The sequence below is a fragment of the Quercus robur genome, chromosome 11 (assembly GCF_932294415.1).
Source record: "Quercus robur chromosome 11, dhQueRobu3.1, whole genome shotgun sequence".
In the NCBI taxonomy this organism is placed as follows: Eukaryota; Viridiplantae; Streptophyta; class Magnoliopsida; order Fagales; family Fagaceae; genus Quercus; species Quercus robur.
The window spans coordinates 18618316-18644373 of NC_065544.1; the positions used below are offsets into that span (position 1 = coordinate 18618316).

The 26058-nt window shown below is 35.1% G+C and overlaps 1 protein-coding gene and 1 pseudogene across 3 annotated transcripts; one reads left to right on the forward strand and one right to left on the reverse strand.

The window, feature by feature from the left end:
• Positions 1–440: 440 nt before the first annotated feature.
• Positions 441–25260, reverse strand: LOC126705528 (25.3 kDa vesicle transport protein-like). 3 transcript variants are annotated; one of them, XM_050404582.1, is made up of 7 exons: positions 25015–25259; positions 19028–19068; positions 18681–18905; positions 16536–16696; positions 16224–16370; positions 10349–10425; positions 441–902 (listed from the first exon to the last, which is right to left on the reverse strand). In XM_050404582.1, the coding sequence occupies exons 3-7, from the start codon at positions 18863–18865 to the stop codon at positions 819–821; spliced, it is 654 nt and encodes a 217-aa protein (XP_050260539.1). In that variant the 5' UTR covers positions 18866–18905; positions 19028–19068; positions 25015–25259; the 3' UTR covers positions 441–818. The 3 variants fall into 3 exon arrangements, with proteins under 3 accessions (XP_050260539.1, XP_050260540.1, XP_050260538.1); XM_050404583.1 differs by lacking the exon at positions 19028–19068 and having other exon boundaries at positions 25023–25260; XM_050404581.1 differs by lacking the exon at positions 19028–19068 and having other exon boundaries at positions 25015–25254.
• LOC126705527 (uncharacterized) lies at positions 4339–7801 on the forward strand (annotated as a pseudogene).
• Positions 25261–26058: the final 798 nt, after the last annotated feature.

Genomic DNA, 26058 nt, shown 5'->3' on the forward strand with positions numbered 1-26058 from the left:
CATAGAATTTCTCTCTGAAAATTAGTCACCATCAAAAGCTTCATTGGCATAATAATTGATTGGCTACGATGACCTGGCATACTGTTCTATCCAACCATACTATCTCAAATCTTTTTATCACATTTTTCTACCAATAACCTTGCTGATACATTTTATGATATCTTTTGAATTTCTGTCATTTTGCTGGTATTTCCAACTAAGTGTATTAGTTGGTGTTTCTCTCAGTGGTCCTTTAGTAACAGCCGCAGAATCAACTAACAGAAAGAACAACCTATTTTCAACTTTATGTTCATGTAGATAGTCTTCCCATGTTCTCTTGTCCCCACCCACCTTCACTGTTGACAATTTCAAAATTGTCTTAAGCAAGGGGGAAATGAAAAATCCGCCACAATTTTAGTACACAATGTGCAAACTAAGAGATCAATGAGAATCCAAAGACATGGACAATAAATAAATCATTTCTGGTGGGCCATTTAGTACAAGGAGGAAAAGAAACAAAGTAATTGAAATTTCTCCTTTTTAGAATATATCATCGAAACCGAGTAGATACATGTCTGTATGAACTATGAGCCTAATTTGTTTAGTTATATTATAAAAGTAATAACAATAAGAGGATCGATCTCTTCTAAATTTTACCAAGTACATTTTTCCCTTTAATGGACTTATATAATTGAGGCTTGCCCACCTGATAATATCCACTGCTCTTCCTTAGAATGGATATGTACCCCACACCAAAACTCTGCACAATCCTGAAACATACTCCATCCGGCAAGTGATAATTGACAATGATGCCAGCTGAAATGTACGAGCAAAAAGGATCACCATATCTTGTTTTTTACCCAAAAGAGGAGAAGAACAACAGCAATGACAATCCCAACTGGCGCCCACTTCCAGATCAACGCCTAAAATTAGACCAATAGAATGGGATAAGAAAACACAACTAGAAGCCAAATCCCTCATCCTAATTTGTTTTCAAGAATTCAAAAGACATCAAAAGAGAAAATTCCGGAAGTTAAGGGAAATCTCCAAATGTTACAATCCAAAATTAAGGAGATCTACAAAATATTTAATAATAATAAAAGCAACAAACACCAGATTTAGCCTAAAACAACCACTCAGTTAAAAAGATTTTACAAAAAAGGACCAAAGTTAATTGGAAAGAAGTTCAACACCATTAAATTTGTGGTTTTTTTTGCTCTATCCAAAAATCCACAAAATGCATAAGGTTGCATTTGAATATGATAGTTTGAAAATCAAGGACTTTGAACAATTGCTAATATCAATTGCTTTATATAGATCTCACAATAGAAAATTATTTGAGCTTTGGAGATTTTGTTCCAACAAAACATTCATGATGTTATGAATTTTAAATAATAATTTACATCTAATCATTTCAAATCCACCCATAAATTTCATCAATACCAAAAAAATAAATTCCCTCTCATACTTTTGAATGTCATTTAAACTAAAAATTCAAATTTCAATTCAAATCCCTCGTTTTAAATACATCTATTTAAATGAAGCATTTAGGAACTGCACTCCAAATTTTTCCAATTACAGGATTCCCAAACTTCCCTTTCTAACATTGATGCAGATGGTAAAGAGTATAAGTAAGAACAACATTTAACACCAAAATATTCAAGAATTGTTGCCTAGTTTCAAACTTCCAATGTTGAGCCTTCTTGACACCTTTCATAGGCTACTCTATTTTTTTATATACAAGTAAAAATATCCTATTGAAATAAAGTGGCATAAAACCCAAGTATACAAGATGTATACAATAGGCACACCCAAAATCAAGCAAAATTACAATGAAAAATCAAATCTAATTAGTGTAATTATGAAATAGTAAATAATCCTAATGATGTCATCCATTCAAAAAAGGCTCTAAAGAACATCAGTTTGAAATCTAAGATGGTCCTGTGGCTCCCATTAAAATTTCTACTATTCCTTTTTCGGCATACATTGATACACACCTCATTAAGTAGTGAGGAATCGCCTTCCAAAATTTTCTATTCCAATGTCTACCAAATCGAAATTGCCTACAAACTAATAAATCCAAAACACCTTTAAGCATCGCCTATTGAACCCCAAAAGACTGAAAACCATAGTCCACAATTCTTTAGCAGTAGAGCAATGGAGGGGTAAATGATCAACTGTCTCCCCATTCCTTTTACACATGTAGCACCAACTTACCACAATGATATTCCTTTTTCTCATATTGTCTGTTGTTAAGATTCTCCCCAATGCAGCAATCCACAAAAAGAAAACAAATTTTTCTTGGAAATTTAGGCTTCCGGACGCATTTCTAGGGGAAACTCATATTGCCATTAGATGCTATAAATCAATAGTATGATTTAACGTCAAATCCTTTTTGTGCATATGGCTTCCAACAAAGCTTATCCTCTCCACTGCCTTGCACTGAAGTACAATAAATTAAATCCAAAAAAGAAAATAAGGCCTCCAACTCCTTGTCATGTATCTGTCTCATAAAATTCAAAGCCCATTGCACAGAGTTATTATGAAACAATATATGATCTGGTATTGAAGCTTCCCCATCACACCAGATATCGTACTAGCGGAGACCCATGAGTTTTATTTTCTGTTTTGGGTCCTTTCTTTATTTGGTTTAGAATTTCTTAACCAACTTTATTCGTTATCAGGAATCCTAGTCTTTCTAGGAAAACACTATTTATGAGTCCTAGTCCTTATTGGATTAGAATTGGGAATAGTCTATAAAGAATCTTTATGTACTCAATAAAGGACATATAGATGATTTTAATAAAATTCCAGCAACTTATTTTAAGTGTGTGGTCACATTCTCCTTCCTTAGTGTGATTGATTAGGAAAACTTAGGTGTTTTTGCCTAGGATTTATCTTACTTTGTTTCTCATTCAATTCACCATTTTAACACTAAACAACTATCAAACTTATTAGAACTATGGTTAAATGATTAAATTCACCATTTCCTAACATCTTAAACTCTTGGGACAATCGATAATTTAAATTATATCAAAGCAAGAGATCCTGAGTTCGATCTCTGGCTTACTCTACCACCCATTTAACTAAGCTTTTAGGACATTCGGTAATTTAACAAAATTAATACAAGATTAAATCTTATTATACCTAAACTCTTAAACATTAAACCCTCATCAAGAACCTTAATTTAATGTTGAACTCGTAAAGGTCCTATATCAAAATTGGTGTCAAAACTCATTAAGGCTTATTTTGTGTGTCAAACATGTAAGTACCTTACTAAATGGTCAATTAAAAAGAAGAAATCACCAAAATCGCCAATTTTTTATTTAAGTGCTAAAATTACTTCACAAAAAAGTTCTCCATCCATGAAAACTTTTAGATTTCTTAAATCCCAAGGGATTTTTCCTTCTAAAATTAAACTTCCAGAGTATCTTCTCAGAATTAATAATTCTTAAGTAAAACGCAATCCCAAAATACACACAATATTTCACAAATGCGTTGCTACTACCCAACATTTCATAGTTTGGATAAAGCGGTGATAGAAGGTCGATTGTTTGGATTTAGTGTGGGTACCTCCACAAGTGATCACTTACAGGTAACTCATCTTCTCTTTGCAGATGATACGTTGGTTATGTGCGATGCTAATATTGACCAAATGTTTTTGCGCCTAATTTTGTCATGGTTTGAGATTGTACCGAGATTGAAAATTAATTTGGATAAGTCTGAACTAGTTCCTATGGGAGCAGTGTTGTTAAAAGCGCGCTTAAGCGCAAAGCGCAAAGCGCAGAGCCCTTGGGGCTTTTTTCCTCTAAAGCGAAGCTCCCTCTCAAAAGCGCGCTTTTTTGAGCTTTTTTTATTAAGCGCAAAGCGCGCTTTTTTGAGCTTTTCGTATATTTTTTTTTAAAAAGTCCTAATTTGATTCTTAGCCATTAGATCTAAATATTTTTTATATAAGTCATTGATCTAATATATAAAAACTAATAGTATGGTGTGCTACCATACACCTAAGCCTATCTCTTTAGATATTTTTTAACTTTTAACCACAACCAATCAAAGTCTCAAACACACAAACAAACACATCAGATTCAGACACTCCCAACCCCACGCTCAAACAAACACAAACAAACAAATCAGACACTCCCAACCCCACTGCCAACCCCACTGCTCCCTCCCAATCACAGTGCTCTCTCGGTATCAAGCTCAAAGATTCAAAGGTATGTCTCTCTCTCTCTCTTTTATATTCTTCCTTTTTAAACCTTTCTTTTTTTTTTACTCTTTTTGAAACCCAGACCTCAATCTTCTTCTCTTCCTCTTTCTCTCTTTTTTTTCCCCTCATTCTGAAACCCACGACACAGTCATAACTCCTCTTTCTTCTTTTGTTTTTTTTTTTCTTTTCTTAAACCTGTTCCATTCTCTCTCTGTCCTCATTTTGAAACCCACGACCCAGTCACACAGCTCCTCTGTTTCTTCTTCTTTTTTTTTTCTTAAACTTGTTCCATTTTTTTCCCTCATTAATGAAACCCGAAGCTCCTCTCTTTCTTAGTTGGGTCATTCATGAAAAAAAAAATGTATGAATGTATGAAATTATTTATGTGTTAATTGTTTGGTAACTTACTTTAATATATGTCAACATAGCACTTAGACTCATATTGAATTTTTCTTAAATTTATTAAGTGATTAAATTATTAACTAATGTTAGTAATTAGTTATAGGGCATTAATGCATTATGGCTACTGGAGATTCAAATTCAAGAAAAGATATTGCATGGAAGTATGCGTATCTAGCTAATCAAAACAATAAAAATGATTTAACTTGCAATTTCTGTGGGAAAGTTGCAAAAGGAGGGGCTTATAGACTTAAGCAACACTTGGTTGGAGGTTATAGAGCTATTGTTGGCTGTCAAAAGTGCCCTGAACATGTGAAGGAAGAAGTTAATCAATATATGCTGAGAAAAAAAACAGAAAAAGAGCAAGTAAATTTGATGGCTGAATTTGATGATATGGCTTTTGATGAAGAGGAGGATGAGGTTGCTGAAGTTGATGGTCGTGGAAAACGAGTGCAAAATGTAGGTGGCAGTGGCACTAGTAAAAAGAAGCCAAGGCATGTAGGTCCTATGGATGCATTTGTCTCTCCTCCTAAATCAGCACAAATGGGAAAGAGTGGAAAGGGGGTCCAAACAACAATTAATGATGCTTACAAGAAAGAGTTAAGAGAAAAGGCTTGTGTTGATATAGCTAGGTGGATGTATGAAGCAGCAATTCCATTCAATGCTGTTAATTATGATAGTTTCAATGCTGCAATTCAATCCATTGGACGATATGGAATTGGTATGAAGCCCCCAAGTTACCATGAAGTGAGAGTTCCTTTATTGAAAAAGGAAGTGGTCCACACCAATGATATAATGAAGAGCCATAAAGAAGAATGGGCAAGAACTGGATGTTCTATTATGTCTGATGGATGGAAAGATAAAAGTCATAGATCTTTGATAAATTTTTTGGTAAATTGCTCTAAGGGAAGCATGTTTATCGAGTGTATTGATGCGTCTTCATATATGAAGACCGGAGAAAGGATGTTTCAACTACTTGATAACATGGTGGAGAAAATTGGAGAAGACAAAGTTGTACAAGTTATAACTGATAATGACTCAAGTTATGTGATGGCAGGTAAGAAGTTATATATAGAACTATATATCTTAATCTCATGAAATTAGAAAATAGTATTCATATTTTATTTTTATTTTTTTCTTAATTGTTACTAATTGTCATACTTATATTTTTACATTATTAGGACGATTATTGGAGGCAAAAAGACCTCATTTGTATTGGACCCCATGTGCTGCCCATTGTTTGGATTTGATGTTGGAAGACATTGCAAAGCTTCCTACAATCATGAGAACAATAAAAAGGGCAATTGAGCTTACTGGGTATATATATAATCGTACTGGTCTCATAAACATGATGAGACAGTTTACAGGGCAAAGGAACTTGCTTAGGCCCGCTAAAACTCGATTTGCTACATCCTTTCTCACATTATCAAGTATACATAAGCAAAAGGAAAGCTTGAGAAAGATGTTTACTTCGGAGGATTGGACCCGTAGTAAGTGGGCAAAGGAGCTAACGGGAAAAAGGGTGGCTCAAACAATTCTAATGGCTACATTTTGGAACACTGTTGTCTATAGCCTTAAAGTGTTAGGTCCTATTGTTCGTGTGCTTCGATTGGTTGATGGAGAGAAAAGGCCTGCCATGGGATACATTTATGAGGCTATGGATCGAGCTAAAGAAGCAATTGAAAAATCTTTTAATGGAAGGGAAGAAAGATAGAAAGAAATCTTTGAAATAATAGATCGAAGGTGGGATTGTCAACTCCACCGGCTTTTGCATGCGGCTGGCTATTTCTTGAATCCAGAATTTTTTTATGATAATCGCTCTGAAATTGAGCAAGATGAAGAGGTGATGGCTGGCCTATACAAATGCATACAAAGGTTGGTTCCAAACATTAATCAACAAGATAAGATTCTTGAAGAGTTGACATCATATAAGAGAGAAGAGGGTCTCTTTGGGTTGGAAATGGCTAAGAGGCAAAGAAAGAAAAAGGCACCAGGTATTTGCTTTGTTAGCTTTTGCCTTTTGTTAGTTGTTACTTATTAGTTTGCCCATTTTATTAAATGGAAAAATTATTTAGTTCTTATAAAGTTTGAGTTAAGGGTTAAGACTTAAGAGTTAAGACCATTTTTTATTTTCCTTAACAGCTGATTGGTGGTCTGCTTATGGAGCTTCAACTCCAAGTTTACAGCAATTTGCTGTAAAAGTTCTTAGCCTAACTTGTAGTTCATCAGGGTGCGAGCGGAATTGGAGTATGTTTGAACATGTGAGTGACTAAAAAGTTAGGGACTTAATTGTGAAATTTATTTCATGATTTAATTATCATGATATCATCATCTATGCATATTAATATATGGCTATATGGATTGTGTAGGTGCATAGCAAGAAAAGAAATAGGTTAGCACAATCCCGGATGAATGATTTGGTATATATCAAGTACAATAGAGCCTTGAAACGAAGATATAATTTGCGTGACACAATTGATCCAATCTCCTTGAAAGATGTAGATGATAGCAATGAGTGGTTGATTGGAAGAGTAGAAGAGGATGAAGTAGAAGAATTTGCTGAAGATGATCTTGTGTTTAATGATGATATTTTGACATGGGGCAATGTTGCTAGAGCTTTTGGAGTTGAAGAAGAAAGATTCAACTTCAGATCAAGAATGGGACCATTAGGACAAGCTACAGGTTCAAGTTCTAGTTCACATCATGCTCCTCATGATGGAGATGAAGAGGATGAGAAAAATGATGAGGGCTACAAATCTTGTGATGAAAATGATGATGGTCCCTTGCTTGATGAGGATGATGATTATTATGTAGATTAGGATTTCATTGCATATTTGCATTGATTTTGTTAGGCAAAGATATTTTGTTAGGCAAAGATAACATTACTTAACATTCTAGTACTTTTTAGCCTTTGCCTTTTTGGTTCTATACTTCTATTTTGATTCAACCATGTTTTGTAATTATGACCATCAAATATCATGGTTGCATATATTTTGTAAAGCACAATAGAATTATGTAAATGTCATATAAATTATATAAAATGTTTTATTGTAATTTATATGATTAATTGATCACTTGATTGTTGTATTGATCATTAATAATTTTTTTTTTAATTTATAAAATTTTTTTTTAAATGTGCGCTTCACATCGATCAGGCGCGCGCTTGCGCTTTGCGCTTTGCACCTAGGCTCTAGGAGGCCTTTGCGCTTAAGTGCGCTTAGCGCTTTTAACAACATTGTATGGGAGTGGTTCCAAATTTTGAGATGCTAGTAGATGCGTTGGGTTGTAAGTAGAGCTCACTTCCTATGAAATATTTAGGTCTTTCATTGGGTGCAAAATGAAAAGATAGAGCAATTTGGAATCCCATCATTGAGAAGGTGGAAAGGAGGTTAGCAGGATGGAAAAGATTGTATCTATCCAAAAGGGGGAGACTTACTCTCATAAAAAATACTTTATCCAATTTACCTACTTATCTCCTCTCCCTTTTTCCAATTCCGGCAGATATAGCATATTGTATAGAACAACTTCAACGAAATTTTCATTGAGGTCTAGGATATGATTCTAAACGTCACTTGGTGAATTGGTCCAAGGTATGCTCTCCCATCCAGTCTGGGGGTCTAGCAATTCGAAATTTGAGATACTTTAATGAAGCACTATTGGGAAAATGATCGTGGAGATTTGGGTATGAGAGAGAAGTGTTATGGAGAAGGGTTACAAAGGCTAAATATGGAGTTGAGGAGGGAGATTGGTGCTGTAATTCTGTTCTAGGCTCCTATGAGGTGAGTTTATAGAAAAGTATTAGTAGTGGTTGGTCTATTTTTTCTCGCTATATTCAGTTTCAGATTGGAGATGGGACGAGTGAAATTTTGGCATGATGTCTAGTGTGGTGATAATCCTTTGAGTACGTGTTTTCCAGAGTTATTTAGAATCGGTAATGATAAGGAGGCTTATGTGGCTGATCTCATGCAGTTTCCTAACGGGGTTCTTTTTTGGGACTTAGAATTCCTGCGAGAAATTCATGATAGGGAATCAGATTCTTTGTCTGTTTTTTGGAATGTTATATATGGAGTCTCATTGAGAGGTATTGGTGAGGATAAGATGTGTTGGACACCTGCTAAGAGCAAGGGCATTGAGGTAAGCAGTTACTATCAAGCTTTGTTGGGTGTATGTACTCAATCCTTCCCCTGGAGAAGTATTTGGAAGCAAAAAGTTCCTTCCAAAGTTGCATTTTTTGTTTGGACTGCAGCTTTAGGAACTATCTTGACTATTGATAATTTACATAAGAAGAAGGTGTTGATACTAGATTGGTGTTATATGTGCAAAAGTAATAGAGAATCGATAGACCATCTTTTACTACATTATCCTATTGTTTATGAGTTGTGGTCTATGGTGTTCACCTTGTTTGGTATCCACTAGGCGATGCCAAAGACTGTGGTTGAGCTCCCAGCTTGTTGGCAAGGAAATTTTGGTCATCATCGTAATTGTGTTATTTGGATGGATATCCCTCATTGTTTGATGTGGTGCATTTGGTAGGAGAGAAACAACCAGTGTTTTGAAGATTTTGAAAGGACTATAACTGATTTAAAACTTTTCTTCTTTAAAACTCTATCGGACTAGATGTCTATCATAGGAAGTCATTCTATTTTTTCGGTCTATGATTTGATGGATGCTTGTAATTTATGTATTTGATTATTTGGGTCCCCAACTTTATACTTCTTGTATACTCGGGTGACTCATTATTAAGTGTTTGAATAAAATTTCCTTTACTTATCAAAAAAAAAATATATATATTTCATAGTTTATTTCAATTGGCAATGTTTCAACAGGTTCAACCTCAAGCGAGTGTAAATTAGTAACAGATTAGTTCTTAATGGAAACACTAGACTATGCTATTTTGGTGTTGATGACACACCACAAATACTTGCAAAGAATAAAACTCCGTTATTTCAAAACTTCTGAAAACATTACTTACATGCCAAGCATGGTCCACAACTTCCAGAACATGTTGATCTTACAAGAAAACACTAAGGGTATGTTTGATAACTGTTTTTTCCCCTTATTTTTTGTTTTCAAAAACATTTTTTTATTTTTGAGACTAAAAAACTTGTTTAGCAACCCAAAATGGACAGAAAACAAAAATTGTTCTCAAAACTCAATTTGTGAAGGAAACTGAAAACATGCAAAAGGCTGTTTTCAATTTCTAATTTTCAAAAGTCAATGAAAACACGCATTTGATTTAATGAATCTGTCTCATTTAATGAGTTAGTATTATAGTTCAAATCCTAGTAACAACATATTTTAGTATTTCTATTTTTTTCTTCAAAAAATTATTTTTTTTAATTTCAACTAACCAAACATGTTTTTTTATTTCAAAAATACAAGAAATTTTTTTTTTCTTTATATTCCCAAAAACAAGTTTTTGAAAATAGAAAACAAAAACTTCTACCAAACATAACCTAAGTTTTTATCACAGAGAAGGTAAGGATTAATATGCATCAGAAGAACATTTTTTTTCCTTCATTTAAACAAGCTTTGACAGATACAACAAGACTAAGTCCAGGGTGAATCCTTACTAATCCCGTGAAAAGCAGAGACAGTGGAAAACTAAGTGCAAAAAAAATGCATTAAAGAAACATAAATGGTAGCACAAGTACTAGTACTACTATGTTGTCACAATAAAACTACCAATAAAAGATGAAAGATTAGAACATGGTATTTGTGTAGCAGCAAATGGGAAAAATGAGCAATAAAGAAAAGACTGACCTGTCGATTTAGATCTCTTGCCTTATCAGCATATATGCGAGATTCAGAAGTCAAACGACTGGACATCTCACTCACATCTGCATAATGAGAAAAAGAAAAACATACAATCAGTATATGCAATATAATTAGTACATTAAATGATAATTCTTTTTTTTTTCTCACTAACATCTGCATAATTAGAAAAAGAAAAACATACAATCAGGGTATGCATTATAATTACTACTTCAAATGATAACTGATTTTTTTTGGCTAGTTAAAAGAGGGGTGCTGATGGGAACCCCAGTGCCCAGCACCACAAGAGGTGCTGGAACCACTGGGGAATCCCTCAAACCCCATCAAATGATAACTGAAAATCATATTAGAAAAACATCAAGTATTAGCATCGGCCAGTGGCAGAGACAAAAAGTTTTATAGGAGCCAAACATATCAATAATATATATATATATATATTGATAAGTAATAAACTTCATTGAAAATCAATAATAGGGAAAAATAAAACAAGGCACACAGGCAGTGTGCTAAAAGCCAACATATCAATATTTTTTAAATCCACAAAATAACACAAACACACTATCCATGCCTTTCTATATCCCTCTTTAAATAGAAAATGAAAAATAGTTTGTTTTTGGAAAAGAAAAGGAGCTTTTACTAAAGAGATTTACTCATATATTTTTGGAAACATATACTTTTAATGCTCCAAAAGTTAATGACTTATATATGACTACAAAAGTGAATATTAAAAGAAACAATGAGACATTAATACTTTAAATGAGTGCTTGTATAATTTTCTTTTAATATGAACGGGAGGATCAAGTAAAATTTACACATATTCTAAAACTTTTATTAGTAAAATAGATGGGAGGGAGAAATTTGAAAAGCCAGGGGTCATGGGCCCCCCTCCCTCCACCCTTGGACAGCCACATATATTCTTTTATGCCATAGTATTTTGTCCAAATTCATACTCTTTGTTACCTTGAAAATCATACCAATGGCTTTCTTCTTAAATTAAGTTTTAACAAGAATGGTAAGATATTCCATCCAACTCTAAACAAACCAAGAGATAATATTGCTCATGGTTGTAAGCCAACACTTCCTTTTTTTGTTTTTTTTAATAGGTAAGAAAACTTGTATTAAGAGAAGACTACTTCATTATGTTCAAACAAGAGAAAAGAAACAGAAAACAAAACAAAAACTATGTACAAGAAGAAAGGGAATCTAAAAACAATGGAATGGATTCACTAGAAGCAAAACCCACGCATGAGAGTAATCAAACAAGGTCCCTGCAAATAAAGCTAAAAGCTGATCCCCGTTAAGCTCCATGTCCTCAAAAATATGACTATTGTGCTCCCCCCAAATAATCCACATCACACAATGTGGTACCAAATTCCAAATATTCGAACACTGCTTCCCCAACCAGTTTTTCCATCCTGCTAATAAATTAATAACCTTCTTGGGTAAAACCCAAGCAACACTAAACAGTCTAAGAGCAAGACTCCATAACCAAGAAACTTCACCACAGTGCAACAAAAGGTGAACAACACTCTCCCCACTACACCGGCATAGACAACACCAATCCACAATTGGAACGCCCCTTCTCAAATAATCACCTGTAAAAATCTTCCCCCATGCAGCTGGCCAAACAAATGGCACTTGATGTGGGGCCTTCACACCCCAAATGCTTTTCAAAGGACAAGAAAAGTAGTAGAGTTAGAACCCCTCAAAGCACCAAAAAAGGATTGTGTGTCAAAATCCCCCTTTGACTTCAACCCCAACCTCATCCTATCCCCATCCTCATTTGGAGGATTCTGTGACTCCAAAGCATGAAAGGAAACTACGTTGGAACTGTATATTCCAACTCTGCCCTTCCTCACCATATGACTCACCAACATATCAACCACAAAAGCCTCCCAATAAGTAGCAATCTCAAATAAAATCGGGAGAGTTATTTTCAACAACTGCTCCCCACACCAGCAATCATGCCAAAACCGAAACCTACTCCCCAACCCAACCTCAAAATAAATGAACCTTACTGAAACTCTCCCACCCCATCCATATAACTTGCCATAAACCACACCAATGTGAAACTCTTTGCAACATGGAGTACCAGCCACCCCATTCCTCCCCAAATTTCAAGGCTATCACACACATAAACGCATCTCCTCAACCCTAAACCGCCACAACCACTTACCTAGAAGGGCTTTATTAAAGGTATTAATTTTCCTGATACCCAACTCACCATCGGTCATATGATAACACACCTTATCCCACCCTACCAAATAAATTTTTTGCTCATCCGCTAAACCTCACCAAAGAAAATCTCTCTGTAATTTCTCAATCCTATTAGCCACTCTAGTAGAAATGGTGAACAAAGACAAATAAGTGGGAATGCTCGAAAGCATACTCTTAGGGTCCATTTGGTTGGAAGGGTGGAAAAGTGAGAGGATAGAAAATTGTGGGAGGATAGAAAAGATTTTATTTTCTCTCCTTTTTGTTTGGTTGTAAGTGGAAAAGTGGAGGGATGGAAAAATGAGTTTGAATAAATTTACTCATATACCCTTATTAAAGAATGATTCCAAATTAATAAATAAATAAATAAATAAAAGTGACAAATAACCACACAAAAAAGAGCAATCACCCAAATTTTTTTATAAAAATAAAAAACATGTTCCAAAAAAAATCACATCTAGTAAAAATAAAAATAAACTATCACGCCCAAGCCCTAAAAAATCAAAAGAAAAAAAAAAAAAAAGTGGCAATGCTAATGCCCAAGAAAAAAAAGTGGGGGACAACATTGCTGCCCAGGGAAGAGAGAAGAAAGAAAAAAAAAATGCAACTTAAATTTAGGGTATTTGTGTAAAGTGCATATTTCAGCACTATTTCTTCCTCATTTTCCTCCCAAATTGGGAGGATAAAAAAAGGTGGGCCTAGAGGGAAAATTTTCCCCCCTATTTTCTGTCTCTCTTGTTTTCTCTCCTCAACCAAACAGTGGAAAATGTCATTTTCCACCCTATTTTCCTTTCCCTATTTTCCATTCTCCTTGTTTTCATCCCAATCAAACATACCCTTAAGGAGGGTCAGGCAACCCCCTTAGAAAGATACATTTTCTTCCATCTTGCCAACCGTCTTTCCAATTTCTCCAAAATCGGATTCCAAACAAAGGATGACTTATAGGAAGCTCCCAATGGCATACCAAGGTATGACATAGGCAAACTCCCAACCTTGCAACCCAACATATCAGCTAGAGTGTCTAGATTATCTGCATCACTAATCTGAACCATCTCACTTTTACTAACATTAATCCTTAGCCTTGTAACCATTGTGAACCAAGTCAGCAACATCCTAATATGAAGAATGTGCTAACACTTGTATCACCAAAAAGTATAGTATTATCTGCAAATAATAGATGAGATACACATAACTCATCACCTCCCACTCCATGCACCTTGAAAACCCTAATAATACCACCCCCCTCCATCCGTCTAAGAATTCTAGTAAACACTTCCATCATTAAGAGAGATAACATACAAGAAAAAGGATCCCCTTGTCTTAAGCCTCTCGTATTATGTAAAAAACCGGCTAGAGAACCATTAACTAATACTGAAAATTGGACAGAAGATATATATGTATGTATCCATTGCCAACATCTAGCTCCAAAACCCATCCTCTCTAACAAGTAAAGCAACACCTCCCAATTTACATGATCATAGGCTTTTTCTATGTCCAGTTTACCAATTACACCCAGAATCTTACTCCGAATCCGACTGTCAACACACTCATTTGCAACCAAAACTGAATCCAAAATTTGATGAACCCCCCCCCCCCCCCCCCCCCGCCCCAACAAAAGCATTTTGAAATTCAGAAATGAGGCCATCCAACACCCCTCTCAAACAATATGCCCTTGGCCAAGATCTTATAGACACCACCCACCAAACTTATTGATCTAAAATCAATCATATTAGAGGCTTTCTGTTTCTTCGGAATAAGAGAAATAAATGAAGCATTCAGGGACTTCTCAAATTACCATATTCGTAAAACTCCTCAAAGAGAGCTAAAATATCACTCTCCACGACCCTCCAGCAATGATGAAAAAATGCCATCGTGAACCCATCTAGTCCCGAAGCTTTATCCCCCTCCATATCATGCATAACTTGTAGAATTTCCTCCTCCAATCTCTATTCAAGCAACCCATTCTCCACTACCCCAATATTATCAAAATTCAAGTCATCCACCACTAGTCTCCATGTCTCTGTCTCCATATACAACTTCTAATAAAATCCCACCACCTTGTCAATTACCTCTGACTCCTCTTCATATACCACACCATCCACCTCTAAATTACCCAAATGGTTATTCCTTCTATGAGAATTTTCCATCCAATGGAAAAACTTCTTGTTATCTCCCTCCTTAAGCCACAAAACTCTAGATTTCTGTCTCAACGATATTTCCTCCAATGAAGCCAACTGCTTCACTTCTGATGTCACTCCATCCCTTTCCATCTTCTCTGCTAGTGTGAGCCCATTAACCCCATCCTTCTCATATAGCCTCACCAACTCCTCCAACAACCTCTTCTTATTCACCCCTATAGTTCCAATTTCTCTTATGTTCCACCAACGAATGTCTTCCTTCAAAGCTTTCAACTTCTTAACTAGCACAAAACTAGGCATGCCCTGGAAAGAATATCGACTCCAAGAATAAGATGACTTCATTACCAAAGATATACAATACAGCACAAAACCCAGAACAAGCAGCTAAGCTGCTAACAAGGAAATGAAAAAATCAACACTGGTCAAGACAGCATACGACCAGACCAGAAACTACCCAACCCAACTACAAAAATATACCTACAGTCAACACACAGAACAAACCAGCCCAAATCAACCAGAACTTCAAGTTAATTTTCAAGTCAGTACAAAGCTTCTTAACTCTAGCAGAACATTTCTCAGGAATGAAAGCACCAGCTCTCCAACTAACCTCATTAAGGATAGTTCCAACCAACTCTTCCTTTGAGACCAGAGGGCCTTGATGCCTTAATTGGCTAGTTATTATGAGCCAGGATTTCTCTTCTCATATTTGTTTAGATTATGTTCAAGGTGACAAATATAAATTGTCAAGTGCAACATTTGCTCTTCCATATTGATATAAGTAAAAATTAAGACTAAAAATGCCAGCAGTTCCTTCCTTTTCAACCCCAAACCACAACCCTTCTCTCATACATTTTAAAACTCTTCAAAAGATTTTCTCAATCTTTTGACAGAAACTAACTCTTCCAAACCAACCTTAAAACCCCCAATCTGTTGCTGCCAGGAAATTTCCAGCAACCAGTTCCTCTAAAAACATAACCCACCACTTATTATTATGTACAACATCCGTAATCTGAATGATACAAAGCTTCAAGAAAAATAAATACAAAAAGCTTCCCTACATCACTGGTTGTGTCACCTTGGCATCTTTTAGGGAGATTGAGAATACTTATCAGGAGAACAAATCAAATAACCAGGGAAAGGCCAGCTGGAGAATTGAAATAAAGTCAGGTCCAAGAACTCATCAAGGAAAGAAGGAAAAGTGGCAGTGAAATGTTAAGATTCAAAAGCAAATTGTGAATGGGGTTTAATAAAACAATTTTTTGCTTTATGATGAAAGCTTGCCAAATCATAGCCACATGCAATGCAATACAAATTGTGTTTCTTTTAATTTGGCACAACCTGCAAATTTAACAGTGTTTATTAAATGCAGCAGTCCATGTTGGGGAAAAAAGAAGTCAACCAACAACCTAGTAATGAACAAGACCTTGCTTCAACATTATCATATAAACAGGAAGTTTCATAGTAAGAGAGAGAGAGAGAGAGAAGAAGAAGAAGAAAGCAAGGGAACTTACGGTCCAACTTTTCACCAACACCAAGAACTTCCTGCACATTCCGGGTCATTATTTGCTGAACTTCATAGAGTTCATCATTCAACTTTGCAATATTCCGTTGAGAGCGGGTGTCCAAATACAATTTCTTAATTTTCTGTATATATGTATCTAATAAACCCCCCCCCCCCCCCCAAGAAAAAAATAATAATAATAATTAGAGATGAAGGAAGAGATATCTAGCAACAAACACATAAAAATTCATGAAGAACTATTTTAACTTAGAAAAATAGTACTAAGGAAAGGAAACATGTTTAGTTTCCACTGAAGTAATACCAAATTTAATGAATGCGTAAGGTCTAGCTGCAGTTTCAATTTGATCCCCATTGACTCTCTCAAACTCATTCTTGAGCTCTTCCAAGTACTGAAAAGCTAATTTTTTTGGATAAGAACGATCACACATAGTCAGATAACAAACACGGCCTTCAATGATGTAGCTGAATACTTGTGTCAAGGTGTCCAAGTTACAAATGGTATTTTTTTTTTTTTTTTATAGGTAATCAGAAATTTATTAATAAAGAGAAAAAAGAAAAGAAAAGTACAAGTTGTTCATGATGATGAACAACAAGAAAAAAAGAACAAACAACACAGCAAAACAAGAAATCAGGAAACTAAACTAAGGGAAGACATAAACTCAGAGAGAGAAGAATAATCAGTAAAACCCCAACACCGAGACCACTCCCAAAGACTACGTTAGCATAAAACTTTTAACTCGTCCAATGTCTTCTCAATATCCTCAAAGGAACGACGATTTTGTTCCAACCACACAATCCACATTAAGCACCTTGGAACCAAATTCCAAATGTTTGAATTATGTTTCCCAAGCCACTGATGCCAACAAGATAACAAACCCGCCACTAATCCTAGCATAACCCAATGAATACCAAAGGCCTGAAGCATAAAAGTCCAAAGGGAATGAGTAAGAGGGCAATGAAGAAGAAGATGGTCTACCGACTCCCCATCACAACAACACATACAACACCAAGTAGCCAACGGGCGACCCCTAAACATTAGATTGTCCAAAGTGAGGATCCGACCATGAGCAGCTGTCCACAAAAAGAACGCCACTCACCTAGGAATTTTTGGTTTCCAAACACCCTTCCAAGGAAACAAAGAATTCGAAGCACCCCGAATCGCATGGTAATAAGATCGGGTGTCAAAATTACCATCACCCTTCAACCGCCAACAAATAGTATCACTCCTATCACCTCGAAGAATGCAAGTTTGGATAAGCTGGAGTAGGGAATAAGATGCAGCTAGCTCCCAATCTTCAAAAGCTCTATAGAACCTTAAATCCCATACTCTAACAGTACCCCCGTCTGGCATCCATAAAACCTCAAAGATACAAGCATCCTTGACCGCTGAACACATATAGAGATCAAGATAGAGATTTTTTTGAGTATTATCACCAATCCACCTATCATGCCAAAAGTGTATACGAGTGCCTTCACCCACTACGAAAGACAAATGCTTAGAGAAACTCTCCCACCCTTCATTAATGCTTCTCCATATTATAGAAGGCAAGAAAGCAAGAAGGTATAATCTCATGAAACTCAAATGTTTAGAAAACTAAATGCCATGGGTTTTTCATAGATTAAAAGGCAACATGTTCTTAATAGAAAATATCGTCATGCTGTGGCAGTTTTGACCTGCCAAGGAAACTGTACAACCGCTGAGCCCAACCCACTATCAAACAATACTTTTCAACAAGCCAACAATCCACCACTCTTTTAGATATAGCCCACCACACCCCAAACAAACATAGAATCATGTCCAAAGTTCTTTGTTTGCATTAAAATGGAGGAGCAAATCATTAGAGGTTTCCCCCCTCTTCCTACACCTGCAGCACCAATCTATCACTATTATATGATCGTCAGGATTAGGATTTTCCCTAATGCTACTGAGCAACAAAAGTCACTCTCATAGGAGCCTTGGTCTTCCAAATACTCTTCCACGGGAATACGGAGCCTTCACTAGAGCTCTCAAAACTTCATAGAAATTTGTAGCCTTTGGAAGGAATCCAGCACAGTTTGTCTTCTCCACCCCACCCTTTATGGGATTTTACCATTTCCTTTCACACCCCTATAACTGTGCTCTGGCATCTAAAAGGTCATAACCATTGCAAACCTTTTTTTCAACCAAAAAAAAAGCCAGACTCTAACAAGTGGAGACATTACAGTACCAACTTAGTACCAAGATATTCTATTCTTGGTAAAGAACATCCTTATATTTGACTGGCATGCAATTTCAAAGCAAATAGAAAAGACACTTAAGACAGATAATTAAGTTGAAATCAGAATGAAAAAAGAATTTAGAAAAATAAACAAGAAAATGGGCAAAGTAAGGGATGGTGGTTCCATCCATATGACACAACTTGTAAATTTTTAACAAAATAATAAGTGACAACAAAAATCAGGATACTGGAATATATAGGGACCAGTTTCTATCGACATTCTTGAGGATTCGTTATGGCCCTTTGACAAATTTTTGAATATGGATTTAGCCTGCTGCTTGTAGAATTCATCTTGTGGATCCCGACCTGCATCCAGCCCTTCTGCTAATGGTAGGCCATCAGTAACACGAGCTATCATGGTTAACTTCACCATATCTCTAGCCTCCCCAAACTAAGTCCAAATCAGAAACCCTCTGCCAGACAGGAAGTACGACAGTTTAGCATGGAAGATAAGAACTTTAAAGTCAAATAGTAACATGGGTTAGCCAATCAAATACTGAGAACATAAACCACTTCAAGATGCGTAAACGCTCACCAAATGAATGTCCAACTAGTAAAATTGCTTCTCTCCCTTTCCTAGAAAATAAGGACTAAATCATAAACGTTTTTAAAATAAAAACATAAACAAGGAATAATTCCCTAATAACACCATCTAAAACTTACATGGATTCACACATATAAAAAATTTATAAAAAATTAAAATTAAAAAAAAAAAAAAAAAAAAAAGAATTCTACAAAATTTACCTAAGAAAGTATACAGCTAATTATTGTCTAATTATTCAAGTTAAAAAGGCAAACATATTTCTTCCATCAGTTTGACTAAGAAGAGAGAACTTGAGGCAAAGAGATGGAGCAAGTAATAGGTGAATATCCAAAGGTTATGTCAAGGATTGAATGGAAACATGCACAGTTAACCACATTCATAGCCAATCTCATAAGACCTTCAAAATTCAAAGTTAATGTACAATATGACACACACACACACACAGATATGTGGCAGTTGATTGGTTGGATACCCCTTAGTTTCTTAATTCTGTATACCGCAAAGTGAACCAATATTCTCAGTTTTGGATTATTTATTTGTCAACCCCCATCAGAGAATAAAATAGAACACAAAACTGTAAGCTCTCAAGCAGTGGGAGGAGCCAAGGGCTCTGACTGCATGCCTGTTGAAGAATGAGCCGACAACTCATAGGCAATGGCTTGGTTAAGGGAACCCACCAGAGCACTGAATTAGAATGGGAGGTTCACCACCACATGATTGCATTTCTTTGGTTGGTTCTTTTGGTTGATTAGACTTTGTCTACACCCCCTACTACTACTTCATGAAGATAAAAGATCATCACAAGGAAGGTTTGGATATTGGATTGGTATTATATGTGCAAGTGTAATGGTGAATTGGTTGACCATCTCTTTCTTCATTGTCCAGTTGCTATGGATTTGTGGTCTATGGTTTTGGGTTTATTTGGAGTAAGCTGGGTTATGCCGTAGTCAATTGTGGGGCTCCTAGCTTGTTGGCAATGCCAACTTGGACATCATCGAAATAGTCATATATGGTTAATTGTTCCCCATTGTTTAATGTGGTATCTTTGAAGGGAAAGAAATAGTAGGTTTTTTGAAGATAATGAGAGATCCATACCAGATCTCAAGTTATTTTTCTTTAAAACTTTATTAGATTGGTTTTCTACTTTACAAAACCAATCATTCTCTTCTTTTTTTTTATTTTCTTGATTCTTGTAACTTTTGTACTTGATTTGTTGACCCCTGTACACTCCCTGTATTCTAGGGTGTCCCTTTTTTGATATCAATAAAACTTATTACTTATCAAAAAGATCATCACAAGAACAAAGAATATAAATCAATCTTATCAATCTCTAACTTTTTCAATCTTAAACAACCACTATTTCATCCCACAACTCCATAAATATCTGCCACCCCTTCCCCCCAAAAAAGAGTTAGTTCCACAAAGCATCTCACTGTAATTTAAGATAGTACGAGAACTAAAATGTAACTTATGGGGCACTTAAGGGTTACTTACAGACCAGTTTAATTTCCATGAAGATCCTATTCAATATCCCAAGGTTGATGGTACCTTATGCATTACTGAGAATTGGCAATAATAAGGCATTTCAAAATGGTATAGAAAGTAGTTCTACACTCACTCAAATATTCTACGTAAACAAAGACAAGAAGAATTTAAAAAGAGAGAGAGGTGAGCACTAGAAAATAAAAAGTCGTATCTAGTGCACAAAACTCCCACTTTTGTAGGTTTTGGGAGATTTAATTGGTACACAACCTTATCTCTTTCTTTAAAAGACTGATTTCAGACTCAAACCCTCGACATGTGCTTTGGGTGAAAGGCACTTGCCATTGCACCAAGGCCTAACCTCAAGGTGAGCACTAAAAAATGAATAATAACATTACATTTTAAGTTAATACCAAGGATTATAGCAAATAAATATATCCTTGGATCAGTCACAAATTATCTTGTCCATGTAAGGATCAATGAAAAGAGCATAGAAAGAGCATTATATTAATTTTATTTTGATCTTCTTTAAGGTAGGTTTCTGACTGTCAACCCCACAATTCAGACCTCTTACACTCTAGGAAATGACCTTTATATTCATGGACTCAATTGTATTCCCTCTGCTTTCTATTACTATTCCTCTCTAATCCTTTGGCATTATAGTCCAACCTATTTTTTTTTTATAGTTTATAAAAATTTTATTGATAAGAAAAGTACAATGTGTTTACAATAGTAAACCCACTGCACTTGAAACAGATACAAGCAAATCAAAGTGAAGAGCTAACAGAAATAAGGAAACTAGACATGGAAATACAATGCGTAAAACCCCAAATACGAGACCACTCAAACAAAATCCCAGCTAGCAAAAACTTCAAAAGATCTACAGGTCTCTCAATATCTTCAAACGTTCAAGAATTGCGTTCCCTCCAAATTAAAACCCCATATATATTATATTTTGGAGAAAATCTTGTGTTAGGTTAATTTGATTAACCCTAACACCGATTCTATTATACTCAAATCATAGTATGCAAATTACACATGAACCCCCACAAGGGTTAAAAATTGCAAATTTAAATAAGATCTGGACTATATATTTCACTACTCCCCTCAAGTTAAGGTGAAGATATGGCACATGCACAGCTTGCTTAGAATGGTATAAAAAATCTACTTGAGAGTCCTTTGTTATTCAGGTAAAGGCCCGTCATACACAATTGAGTTTTAAGACTGTCTACTGTTCTAGAATGAATCAATAAAAACCTATCAAAAAGAGCAAAAATAATGTTTAGGAGGTATTTATCAATTGATACAGTTATGGTCAGGGTTCATGTTCATTTCATAATGAGTTGGTGTGGCAATGTGTAGACTGGGTTATTCCATTTTCATTCATAGAGCATGATTCAGGTGGGCCTTTCTCTTCGTGATTTGTGTTCAATTCTATCAACCTCAGCCTTGTCCCAAATGCTAATTTTGTGATTATAATGTTTATTTTGTATTGCTTCTGGTTTTGTTTTGTTTCTAATTACCTTATGTATTAATTTTTTATAGGGCAGGACTTGGGTTCAGATGGATAATATAGGAAATTTGGCAAAATATAAGGGGCATCATGAGGAATTAGATAAAAAAATTCAAGTATCAATAATCCATTCCCCTCCTTTCCCTCCTACTTAAGCTCTCAAATAAGGTATGGACTTCCATTTCATTCTTTATATACTCTCAAATGTGATTATGGAAGGAATATTCTTTAAAAATTCTATTTGTTCCATTCCTCCCACCCCCTCCCCCCTTTTGATGAGGACAAGGAAGAGCTCAAGGAAAAAGAAGATGAAATATACAAAGATTCAAGAATTGTGGTCTAGTTTTGATGTTGGACCTTCTTTGCACCTTTGATAGGTCATTTTAGTTATTAGTAGAGTCTTTTAGGTTGAGAAGTTTCTGGATCAGTTTTAATTAAGTTCTATTAGAATAAGGGCAATTTGGTAATTTCTAGAAATCTGGAAAGGGTTGTCCTTGACCGTACCAAAGGCCCATGAGTCTTATTTTTATGTTTACGTATTATTAAGTCTTTTATTTGTTTATTATTAGTATTTCTATTCATTCTAGGAATAGGTTATTTAGAGTCCAAGTCCTACTAGGAAAATGATAACTATAGCCTCTATATAAAGACCCTTTTGTAGTCATGTTATTTCAGAATATTTTGATTAATAAAATTCAGCAGCTTATTTTAAGCTTTGTTTGTGTGATGCAAACTTCTCCAAGATGTGATGCCAAGGAACCCTAGGTGTGATGCTTAGGAAGACCTAGGTGTGATTGCCTAGTGTTTTATTTATGTTATTTTATGTTTATCCCCTATTTCAGCAACAGCCGTCAACATTCATACTTTTCTAACCTAAACTCTTAAACAATAATCCTTATTCAAGAATTCATCAAGAAACCTAGTATAGTGCTGAACTTCTTAACAGTCCTGCATCACCTTTCCCCCTCCCAAACGAAGTGGAAGCTTTTTATTTTGCCACTACCAGTCTTTTTTTAACACAAATGTAAAGAGGAAACAAGAATAGACAAGTATACACATGGACATTAAACATAAAAATAATAATTTTACATTTTGCTGCATTTCAAACTCGCTCTGCATGGATTATTCCATTTTCATGTTTTCATGGAAACTTTACGTCCATTAAGTTACCTTGCTCCCTATCCTTTCTACTCTGCTTCATTTAGAGTTATAATAGCCCAAGCCCACTTGCAGGCTCAAACCTGTGAAACTTACATCCTACCCTTGTACATGTTGTAATAGCATTATTTGACCTAGGAATTTGTGCCTATATATGTAGGCCTCTCTCTATACAGTTGAATGTGTAATGAAGGATCTTAGCCCTCTCATTTACATTTTTAAACTTGAAATTACTTCCTCCTTGATTGGATATTATCTAAAACAGCTAAGTATTGGATATTATCTAGCACAACTAAGTATACCTTAGATCTACTTTTTCATGCATGTCTCTCTAATAGAAAGATTGCTGACACTCCTATAAAGACTAACGCATGCCTCACTACTCAAGATGGTAAACCACTCCAAGATGTCACATTGTGCCAACAACTGGTTGGAACCTTGTGTATCATATTGTCACTTGAGCTGATATCTCTCTAATGTTGTTCATCAAGTCCGTCAATATATGGAGTTCCTCACTCCACACACTTTGCAACTGTTCTCTGTATTCTCATCTATGTCAAGCGTAAATTGATTCACAGCCTCCATTTCTCCCCTCAGTCCTCTTTGGTACTTCAAGCTTACACCTATGCTGACTAGGTATGAGACCCTATCAATTGCCATTCCACCATGGGGCTCTGTTTCCTCCTTGTTGAATCTCTTATCTATTGGTGTAGAAAGAAATAAATGATTGTTGCCCATTCTCACACTGGGACTGAGTATCGAGCCTTAGTTGTTACTACCTCTAAACTTTTTTAGTTTCACTAGCTACTATAGGATATAGGTCTCTCTCTCTCTCTCTCTCTCTCTCTCTCTCTTCAGCTATTATAGTGCATTGTAGTAGCAGAATTGTCATCAGATCGTCCATAACAATGTCTTTCATGAGCGAACAATACATATTGAGATCAACTTTCAGTTTGTTCACATCATCTACTTCAGGGCACTCAACAGCTTTGTTCGATCTCCCCCTAGAATGAGCTTGTTATCCACCAGGCCAATTTCATCATCCTGTCAGTAAAACTCACCTTGAGTTTGAGGGGGGTTGTTCGAGTTATATTAACTCAAGCCCACTTATGGGCCCATGCCTGTTGTACTTGTTGTACTACCCTTATATTTGTTGAAGTAGCATTATAAGACTCAAAAGATTTGTGTCTATATACATACAGGCCTCTCTCTCTCTCTCTCTCTCTCTCTCTCTCTCTCTAGAATTAAATGTGTGCTCAATATAAACAATTTTACAATTTTCATATAGTAAAAATGAACACAGATGACCCTTTCCAAAATGCATATAGTAACACCGAATTGTTTCATTTTGCAATCAAATTTTTCTACAGAATTAAGAAAAGTGTGGACCAACACTGATAACCCATAATGGAGAACAACAAAAAGCAGCATGAATGACCTTTTTAATCTGATGAAAACATATACATAAGCAAACAAACAAACAAACAAAAAGGGAATTTGACATAAATTGCATAGTAAAATGTATGTGCAACAAACAATATTGAAAACCAGATTTCGTTAATAAAATATGAAAACCCACTTCCTCATCATCATCATCCAATGCCTTAATATTTTTCTATAACATACATCGTTTCGTCCATAGCAATTTGGAAAACTAATCAGACACTCAAGAAAAATATTAAATAAAAATCGAAAAAAAATATAGATATTTTGATAGATGGCATGAGATGGAATGGAATCAAAATTTATAAAACAATTAATTTTGAGAGGAATTATAAAATTAATTAATAGCGAGAAAGAGAAAAATATGTATGTTGAGGAAAACCTGGTGACCTTGACCGCGACGCGTTTCAAAATCAAAATTTCGCTTTCTTTTCTTTTCTTATTTCGTCAATTTGAATTCTGGTAGAAACCACACCCAGTAGAGAGAGAAAAAGAGGGTTCAATTTGAATTTATATATAGCTTTCGACTTTTTAACTTTTAACTGCAAACTCTCTTTTAATTGGCCACGTATGGAATCGTACACGCAAAAAAGAATGGACAGCTTGTGATTAATGTCACCCTAGTCGGCAAGTTGCCACTAGTGGAGATGAGGATCCGCCACTTGCCCGCAGCCTGTGTGCGCAAATTGTAACAAAAGTTATTCATTACTGTGTTCACTCATGTGTGTTTCTTTTTTCTTTTCTTTTTTTTTTCTTGTTTTGGTAAAATGTGGCATTTTATTACTTTTCATACAATGAATTATATTGATATCTTCAAGAGTTTTATAGTTTTTTTTAATGGAGTTTCAATCTATGGTTGATAAGTGTAGGTGAAAATTAAGTCATAAATCTTTTATTCAACAATTAGAGACTTTATCAATTAAATTATCTGGAACCTATAAGAGTTTTATAGCTCAATGAGGATGCTTGCACCAAAACCATAACTAAGGGTACGTTTGGTACACTAAATAGGAATTACGATAGGAATTGTAATCTTTATTACTAGGAATAAAATGTGTTGTAATATAATAACTACACCTATTCATTAGTTTGGTTGTGGGTTATAACATTAGAATGAAACTTAACATTTATTTTGGAAATTTATTACTCATACAATTATATTTCCTTAAAAATTGTTATTTTTAAATTTAAGAGAGATATGTGTTATTTTTCATGATTTTTTATTTTTATAATTGTTAGATGTATATGGAAAATTTGTTTACTTGGAAATATATTATGTTTTGAAATTATTGCACTTACTAAAGAATAGCTAATACAACCTTTTAAAGAGGAATATTTATTCCTCATTTTGAAGAATAGCTATTCATAAGGAATGAATGATTATTCCTTGTAATAAAAATATAACAAAACTAAAGAATAACTAAAT

Excerpts from the sequence above, each read along its gene's own strand:
- LOC126705528 (XM_050404583.1), bottom strand. The coding sequence starts at position 18,865 with ATGGTGAAGTTAACCATGATAGCTCGTGTTACTGATGGCCTACCATTA. Across the intron at positions 16,371-16,535 it reads TTACGCATTCATTAAATTTG|ATACATATATACAGAAAATT; the intron begins GTATTACTTCAG and ends GGGGTTTATTAG. Across the intron at positions 903-10,348 it reads CAAGAGATCTAAATCGACAG|GCGTTGATCTGGAAGTGGGC; the intron begins GTCAGTCTTTTC and ends GTCTAATTTTAG.